Here is a 9,949-nt window from a genome sequence, read left to right as displayed (position 1 = left end):
CACAACCATGTGCAACTGAGGCGTTCTTGCCTAGTCCTTATTCCAGTGTTTTTCAAAGTGGGGGCCGCAAGGGAGTGCTTGGGGAGCCGGGGCAGGTTGGCAGGAATATTATAGCACAATAAAGTGAATAATTTAATACACTGAATAACATAAACCAAAATAAAGTAAAAAATATTCTCGACAGCAGAAATGGGGGGGGGTTAGTGTGGCACAACCCATGTAAGGGGGCCTTGGAATGTACCGGTATAAGGGGGGGCTTGTCACAGTGAAGTTTGGGAACCCGTCTTAGTCAACGCATCAGTTTGGGTATGGGAGTCACAGCACGATACCACTGAGCTAAAGGACCAGTCCGATAGCTTAGCGCTACTGATACTGTATGAGGCTTCAGGAGGGAGGTTTACTTAACATTCCACGCCACATTCTGCTAATTTGCCTCTGTTACAAATGTATACAAACACTACATACAGAAAGACACAAACTCACACTTAACCATGTGCCAAACAGATGCATACACTCACATGCAATTACACACACACACACACACACACACACACACACACACACACACACACACACACACACACACACACACATCTCAGATTCACACCCACTCTCATCAGGCCTCCCACATGTCCTTTAAAGAGCCTTCTGCTAACGCTGTGTAAACATCATTAAGGCACCAGCTACAGCCCAAACTGCCCACCATGGTGGCATTGAGGACACAGGCAAACGACATAGCCTCCCCCTTAATGACCACTAACAAGCCAATGACCACCAGCCAGAAAAACAATCCACATTCAAAACTACAGCAACACCAGCCTCTCTCCACAGCACAGCAGTCTGAGCACTGTATGTAGACACGGCAACAAATATACTGCACAGCATGTGTGTGTGGGAGGGTGGGGATGTGTGTTAGCAAGCGCGCGGTGCGTTGTCTGCCTGGCCTGCCTGCCTGGAGAGTGTGAGTATGATCTATCATCTTTAATTAAAAGGAGGGGGAGCCCTGCTGTGTCTTTAAGGCAGTTATGAAACAACAGCATTTTAATTTGCTGTGCGTATAAGGGGCGCAGCCAGCCCTTACTGCCAGAGACCGCAGGCTGGTAGAGGCAAGAGAGGACCCTGGAGGCTTTGACCACTGGCTCACTACTGAAGATGGTGCAATACTACACCCTAGTGGCCCAGAGTTGTTCCTGCAAGCGATATAATGTGCTCTAATGTTCAGCAACTTAGAGTTGTAATTGGCTCGATGCACATTTCTCCCTGTTTTATCCTTTAGTATTGCCCTCATCTACACAGACATGTGTGCACTGTACGCATGCACGCACGCACGCACGCACGCACACACACACACACACACACACACACACACACACACACACACACACACACACACACACACACACACACACACACACACACACACACACACACACACTGCCTCTCATGTTCACCACTCTCATATTTTCCATGTCTTTAGTTTTACCACCTTCCAGGCACACACACACACACACGCACACGCACACACACACACACACACACACACGCACACGCACACACACACACACACACACACATACAAAAGCACATACTCATGCTGTGATAAATAAATGATGTCTCTTCCAGCACAAGGCTCAGCTTGACTCATATATGGGCACCATGCTCTGTCTCAATTAGATTGGAGAGGCTCTCTGTCTGTATGTCTGCCTGCCTGCCTGCCTGCTTGTCTGTCTGTCTGTTTGTCCGTCTGTCTGTCTGTCTGTGTTTGTAAGCTGGCAAGACAGAAGGGAAAACGGCGAATTGTGGTTGTCAGTTTGAAATAGTGAGGAATAGTGAGGTGTTTGTGAGTCAGTGGACAGGATGAGTGTGGAGTGTGGAGTGAATAGGAGTATAGCTCCAAGCATCAAGGCAGACCGCACAAGCACGAATGAGTGACAGGTCACTGTACTATCCATCCCTGTGTTATTCAATTTTTCTATCTCTTATTTCTTTGTCTCTCACTGCGCTCTCTCTCTCTCTCTCTCTCTCTCTCTCTCTCTCTCTCTCTCTCTACCTCCCCCCTCCCTGCCATCCATCAGTTGTGTGTGTGTGTGGGGGGGGGTCTATCTATCATGCTGCATGTGTCAGGTTGTCACTGTGGGCCACCACACCAGACCCTTCACCTCCCCATCTCCTCCCCTTCTCCTCTCCTCCTCTCCTCTCCTCCCCTCCCCTTTCCTCCCCCCCTCCTCTCCATCCCTTGTCTCTGCATGGCAGCCACATATCAAACAATGAGCACATCACATCATCTCACTGCCCACAGCATGTCTCACCGCATCTCACACATGTGCTAGTGTTCACACTGTGTCACACTTATTTACTTCCCCTGTCTGTCTCTCTGTCATCCAGTTCCTCTGTCTCTCCTTGCCATGTATTCATGCAGAGTCAAAATGCAGTGTCAAGACAACACTGAAAAGTGAATGACAAACCGTTAAATTTCAGTCTTGGTATGCTGTATTAATACTGTAAGATTGTTTCTATTTGTAAGTACAGGGTGTGTTTTTTTATGGGAAATGGGAGGGGACAGGGCTTTTAATATCTGGTGGGTGAATCTTAGAACATCTTTTTTGACACATCCTAGCCCATCTTCGTTTGTGTGTTTGTCTGTCCATCTGTTTTATAGTCTGTTTTGGCTGTTTAGTTCCATCTCTCTCGCCCTTGCTCTCTCCCTCCCTCTCCCCTCTGCTGCAGTAACCTTATGAAAGTCTATTGGAAAGCCATCAGCAGATATTTATCTATCTATCTATCTATCTATCTATCTATCTATCTATCTATCTATCTATCTATCTATCTATCTATCTATCTATCTATCTATCTATCTATCTATCTATCTATCTATCTATCTATCTAGTATCATTCTCTCCATCTTTATTTATAAGGCCCTTACTGGCAAGCTCCCTCTCTATATATCCTCTCTGTTTTAGTTAGGTATGCAAATCCATACCGAATCCTTAACAGCATTTTTTTGCTGGAGGTACCGTACGCCTGCACTGAGCTGGGCAAAACTGCTTTTAGTTTCTGTGGACCTTCAGCATGGAACACTATGCAACAAAGGGTGGGACTTGATACCTTTGTGTCTCTAGACCATTTTTAAGAAATGCTCAGAGGTTTTTAATCACATTCATGTACTTGTTTTAATTCATAGTTTGTTTATTTCATACCTTTTTATATGATATATTTTGTGTATATGTTGCTTTATATATGTTTATTTTTATGTTTGTTTTTAGTCAACCTCATTGTAAATGAGGGCCAGACCCTCAATGATTTTCCGAAGTTTAAATAAATAGATCAAATCAAATCTTCTATACTGCATGTGTTAACTAGCCTAGCGCAGCCAGACCCGTACAGCAAAAAGCTGTACCAGGGTCTAGGAGAGCTGGGCAGCAGTGTGGGCGGGATAAACGGTTGCTTCAGCACTCAACGTCACGCAATTGGATGGCAAACAACCAATCCCCACACACTTCTGTGTAACGTCACAGCTGTCTCGTACACGCTACACGCCCCTTTGTAGTTGAAGCGGCAATTTCGAGCCGTCGTAGCAGTGAATTCGTGTGATGACCACAGCCACAAACAAGTTTCCTAATAAATCGTGTTTTCACTTATACAGTTCAAAAATGCATCGTTTTCAACCACATGGCCCTCCTTGATCAATCAGCGAAATGTCGAGCAATTTGGGGCTTGTTAAATGGTTATATTTATGATTGTTGTCAACATGGCATGTTCGGTGTTAGCTAGCTAGCTGTATACCCATAACTAATACATGGCTAGCCGCTAGGTCGGTAGACCAGGTGCCATTCCCATCTATTTAGTAAGCGACTTACAGACTTTCAAAGCTCTCAAATGTCTCGTTTTTAATGACATGGATCTTATTAGAATTTGGGGCAGGCATATAATACAAGGCTGGATACCTAGCTCTGCTATTGACGACAGGTTAGCTAGCCACTAGCGAGGGCCTCTTTGTAGGTGAAACGGCAACTTCCAGCCGTCGTAGCAGTGAATTCGTGTGATGACCACAGCCACAAACAAGTTTCCTAATAAATCGTGTTTTCACTTATACAGTTCAAAAATGCCTCGTTTTCAACCACATGACCCTCCTTGGTCAATCAGCAAAATGTCGAGCAATTTGGGGCTTGTTAAATGGTTATATTTATGATTGTTGTCAACATGGCATGTTCGGCGTTAGCTAGCCAGCTACCCATAACTTTCCCGGATTGTCGCTCCCAACCAGGACGCTCCCCGGTCAGCTCGCTCCCACTAGCCAGACTATCGATCCCACCGCCATATAACGGAGCTAGTTATCTTTTTGATGTTAGTTTTTTGTTTCTAACCCTAGTTTTTTTTTCTAAGACTAACCCTAAACCTAACCCTAACCTGGATACCTAGGTCTGTGTTGTTGACGACAGGTTAGCTAGCCACTAGCTTGGTAGACTCGGTGTCATTCCCATCTATTTAGTAAGCTACTCAAAGACTTCCAAAGCTCCCAAATGTCTCGTTTTTAATGGCATGTGTCTTGTTAGAAATTGGTGCAGCAATTTCATTCTACACCTACAGTAGTGGTCTGATAATAACGTGTGACTATCTGGTTCTGTAAAATGCTCAACTTAGCTTACCGAGCTAATTTAAAACATCGAATGATCAAATGGTAATGTGTTGAGATCTATTTGTGCCCCATAAGTTCATGGTGTATTATTACATCAATCCATGTCAGCCACGAAATGTATTATCATCCAGGCTTTTTAAATTAAGTAAACACTTTCGTGCTGTACGTAGCACGGACGGACACCATGCTTCTTCTTAGAAAGTTTCCTGTTTACTAGGTAGCCCGGCCCCCCTCGCGATTTGATTGGCCCTGTCATCGGATAACTTTCAGCCTCGCAAAACGACCGGGGTCCGCTAGACTGCCCCCGGGAGCAAATTCAATTTGCGGTCGCTAGGGGCGTCTAGATTTCTAGGCTATGTGTTAACCTCTGTTTGTCTGTTCACATATTTATTTCTCTCCCACAAGAACATTATCTATCTATCTTGCTAATAAGCTGCGTGTTTTTTTTGCCTGTTTTCCTGTTTTGCCTATGTATTCATGTCCATTTTCTCTCTCTCTCTCTCTCTCTCTCTCTCTCTCTCTCTCTCTCTCTCTCTCCTCCAGTAACCTGGTGGCAGCGTATGAGAAGGCCAAGAAGAAGCATCAGAACAAGCTGAAGAAGTTGGAGTCTCAGATGATGGCCATGGTGGAGCGCCACGAGACACAGGTGCGCATGCTCAAGCAGAGGATCGCCCTGCTGGAGGAGGAGACGTCCCGCCCACACACCAACGAGACATCCCTCTGAACCAATCGCCTTGCTCCAAGAGGACATGTCCTGCCCACACACCGACGAGACATCCCTCTGAGCCTATCATCTTCCTCGAAAAGGAGATGCCCTTCCCACACATCACCAAGACCTCCCTCTGAGCCCTTATACATGCGCACGCACGTACACACACACACACACACACACACACACACACACACACACACACACACACACACACACACACACGTGCGTGCATGCACACTGTACACACCCGACCTGGCAGTCAACAGGAGATCCCTGCTTGCTACTTGCTTCAGAAGCTGGCACACATACACACACAAACCACACACACACACACACACACACACACACACACACACACAAACACACAACACACGCTCACACACTCGGCCTCTCATCTGCCCCACAGACAGCCAAGCAGGTCCTCAGAAATGGGGTAAGGGGCACATACAGTATACTGTACCAGAACATGTGACTTGCACGTGCTGTCTTCTCATTGGCTGCTGGAAGAGCCAGGACTTTTTATTGGATGTCCAACTGACAGTCAAGAGTGACAGTTGTCTTCGTGTTCTTCCCTCATCTCTCCCAACAGGCGATGGTGGTGACAGCTTTTCTGATGATGCATATTTTTTTGGAGAGCACTATAAGGACTATTTAAAGCCTGACAGACTCTATATGGACTAACACGCAGTATTCAAATTCTTATGTTTATCTTTCAATATGATAATCCTTTTCCCCTTTTTCTAAAAACAAACTTCAGTATTTCACCGCAGATCCTTTAAGAAGTACATTTTTGTAAGTCTTCTAAGCCTCTTCTGAGTGACTCAAGCATTTACTGAAAATAGTGTGTGCGCGTGTGTGTGTGTGTGTGTGTGTGTGTGTGTGTGTGTGTGTGTGTGTGTGTGTGTGTGTGTGTGTGTGTGTGTGTGTGTGTGTGTGTGTGTGTTTGTGTTTGTGTGTGTGTGTGAGTGTGTGTGTGTGTCTGTGTGTGTGTAAATGAGTGACAGAGGGAGAGACTGACTGTGGGTGTGTGTACGTGTATGCGTGCATATAATGCGTGTGTTTGTGTGTGTGGGCACGCTTGCTCATACACATGCTCAGCTCTTCCTTCAAACAAACAGGTCTACACTGTTCTCTATCAGGACAAACAAAAAGAAAAAGCCAATGAGGCTCAGCGATGAGCGATCCAGCCTCTCACCTTCATCCTGTCTGTAGGCCTACGCCACCTCACTAGCAACCCAGGGGGAAATATACTCCTGCAGACACACAGCTCTGTGTTATGGTGACACTTCTCCAATGTCTACTTTTCAGACAATTCCCAACTGTTCACTCATTCTCAGGGGCCATCCTAGGGGCGGGCCAACCGGGCAATTGTGCGGGGTGGCACCCGCAAGGGGACTGCACTATTTCGAAACTCACCAATGAGTGCTATTACCATTTTATATCTGTACTATTACCATGATTTGTATTACAATGATGACATTGTATTAGTGGTGTTTATCAGCAGTTATATGCGTCCCGGGCACTGGCCACTGTATGATCGCCACTGTTCACTCTACACACTGCAGTGCAAGGAGTGACCGAGTGGACATTTTGGACACAGCCAGTAGCACTTCAGAAGCTGTAATCTAGAAACATGTATCGCTAATTCTGGCTCCTTCTTCTAATTTGTGCCTAACTTGACTAGTTGGAGGAAGGGGAATTCTCCTGTGTTTATTGCACATGTTGAACCAAGTCGTATTTTATTGGATCACATCTTCTGAAGTCAGTCAGAAGGTCAGTATTCAGAGATAGCTTTGTATTTTGTCAACAAGGCATGACATGTGACATGACGTGTCTTCAATATACCCTCCACTAGCAGTGAAGCTAGCTAACAGCCAACACACTAGCACCTGCTCTGTACCCCAGGCTTTCTAGAGGGCACTGGAAGCCTTATGGCACGCAAACTACAACATTGGCAATACAGTTTCCCAAGTTTTTCAAACAATTGAGGTGTTTTTTTCAAGGGCCACGGGAAAGAGACAAGTCATTCCCTCATCCACATTATGGAGTCTATGTGTCTGCTGGGAGTATATTTCTACCTTGAGAAACACTCTTGCATACTCACTGTATTTTATCAGGGGCTTCTCTTCCTTCTGTGCAAACTGACATCTCTTTGCTCCAGTGCAAAGTGTTCAGAGGTGGTTTGTGTGCAGGTTCAGGCTGGTTCACACAAGGGTAGAATCAAAAGTAGGAGCCTATTCGTTGCTTCTGCTGCAGTTCATGTTCTCTCGGGTCATAGTGAATTCTGAATGGATTGCAATAATAACTCAAACATGCAGTATTCCGTTTTTAGAACTAAACTATTGTTATTTAGATATGTTGTCACAATTTACAGTATTAAAGGGTGACTTTGACAGTCTCGTCAGGGAGAACACTGACTGTAGATGGCCTACTATGATATTCAGTATACTACTTAGACAGGGAGGTTAAGCACATTACTTGCACACCCACACATGCATACAGTACTGTACACTCCTGAAACCACTTCAGATGCAACATGATGGCTGACATGGAAGAGAACTGGTGAATGTTATTGAGAATGTAGCCTATTCCACGAAAGCACAGCACAGCAATACAATATACACCCAGATCACTCAGTGATGCAATAGCAACTGGTGTCTTTTCACTTGGCATCCATACCAGACGAAGCTAAACACGAAAACAGGTATTATTATTCTTTTTTAAATGGTCCTTCTTTAGTTAACAGTCAAGCAATACTCTTCAGCCCATTGACTGTTTTTCTATGACTGCACTCTGAGCCGAAAAATATCAGAGAAGTAACATACTTTCATTCAATGAATTGGTCAGAAATATGAATTGACTGTAGTAAGATTATGACTATGACTCCGCATCCCCAGAAGGGCCACAGCATAACCCTGGCCAATCGGCATTGAGGAAGAGTAAGAATGGAGGAGGCATTCTCAGAGTGCTTCCTACAGCCATACTGTACTGTGAGACTCTTCACATATCTTTGTCTAGTTCTCATTGCATACAACCTCTATAAATAGAGTACTTACATGACATTTGACATTTGATTTTAGTGACAGTAGCACTTTTCCTCACACAGACAGACACCCCTTTCACCGCATTGCCTTATTTTACCATGTTTTCTCATGTAATTCTCTTAAGGAGACGCTCTGTTAAAACCAGTGGCTGCTGCTGTGCTTTCACATAAAAACTGTCATGCTCCCATTTTGCTCCAAATCATTTAAAGCATTTACTAAGTTTCCCTGATGACTTGCTTTGAGGTAATTGCCATCAAGATGTGTGTAGCACTCCCTACCACTAGAGTGCAGTCTGACGGGTTATGTAAGTCCATTACAAATGTATTGGCCACGTTATGGGCAGTAGTACCCTATTGATATCCAAAGGTCTCTGAATATCTGAAAACTATTACCACACTCCACTTCCAACCAGTGATATCTGTCAACAGTCCAACCTGCAGAAAAGTCAGTATACACCCAGTAAGCAGAGTTGGTGTTTTGTGTCTTAACTGTGAAGAGACTTCTTGTGCAGTGTATGTGTAAAAAGAAAAAGAGAAGGATTTGGTGTGGTCATAAAGAATGTTTGGCCTGTTACAGGAGTGTTTGATGCACTTCTTAGGAGCAAAAATGTGTAAAAGACAAGTGAAACTGTATCAAGAAGAAACCTTTCCCTCCCCATTCTTTCTAACAACTGAGTATCAGCAGCAGTGGGATTGAGGAATGATGGTCTAATTTTGCACAGATCTGTTTTTCCCCTCAAAATCTTTGCAATCATCATTTTATTTTACTATAGAATGTATTTGTTTATATAATAAATGAATAAAATTGAGAGTAAAAATGAGATCTGTCTCTTATCAGCTTTGTGTGTGTAATCAGGTCATCAGGTCTAAATATCTTCTTTGAAACTACATGCAAGTCCACTTACAATTCCTCATCAATTACCAACAACCCAACAGTGTAATGGGTTCGTGGACAAGCAACTCAAATGCTGACAAATGACTTAGCAGTTGGTCCGCACAATCACTGATGCTTTGTTGCATGGAGCTGACCTATGCGCAGATGATTCCAAAAGCGATCCAATAGATATCTAATGATGGGCAACATAGCTCATAACTACCTATAAATATGATGGATTTGGGTTAACTATCGATATGGCATCAACACAAATAGTCTCGCTACATTGTGGAACAAATTTTGAGCCATCTTGCTGAACACTGCGGTCTTAATACTGTACTAATGACTGTCAAACATCTTGCATTCAGTCGTTGTTTGGAATCTGTCTGTCTGTCAACAACACTGCCTCACAACATTGCAATAAAATACCTTTATACCGTCGTTACTACCTTTTGGCCAAGATGGGCATTTGATTAAAATGGGGACAAACACGACAGACTGTGCTGTAGCCTCTTTAACCAAGTAGACTAGACCAATGTTTTCCAACCTTTTTTGTCTCGCATACCCCCTAATCCCCAACTCATGCTCTCTATCCCAATGTGACTTTGCGCTGTACATTTGTTAATTACCCCTGGTTGGGAACCACTGGACCAGACAACCAAAGACAGTGAAAAATGTAGCTAA

The 9,949-nt window shown here is 44.2% G+C and overlaps 1 protein-coding gene across 1 annotated transcript in view; it reads left to right on the top strand.

The window, feature by feature from the left end:
* The window catches only part of mcc (MCC regulator of WNT signaling pathway), a 185,073-nt gene extending 175,861 nt beyond the window's left edge, over positions 1-9,212 (top strand). Inside the window, exon 19 of the mRNA XM_063211016.1 lies at positions 5,180-9,212. Coding sequence (XP_063067086.1) covers positions 5,180-5,360 — 181 coding nt within the window. The 3' untranslated portion in view covers positions 5,361-9,212. The remainder of the gene's footprint in view (positions 1-5,179) is intronic.
* The last annotated feature ends 737 nt before the right edge of the window (positions 9,213-9,949 follow it).

This window comes from Engraulis encrasicolus, chromosome 11 (genome assembly GCF_034702125.1).
Source record: "Engraulis encrasicolus isolate BLACKSEA-1 chromosome 11, IST_EnEncr_1.0, whole genome shotgun sequence".
Taxonomy (NCBI): Eukaryota; Metazoa; Chordata; class Actinopteri; order Clupeiformes; family Engraulidae; genus Engraulis; species Engraulis encrasicolus.
Note: the sequence above shows the minus strand (reverse complement) of the source record. Positions and strands in the feature narration are given on the sequence as shown.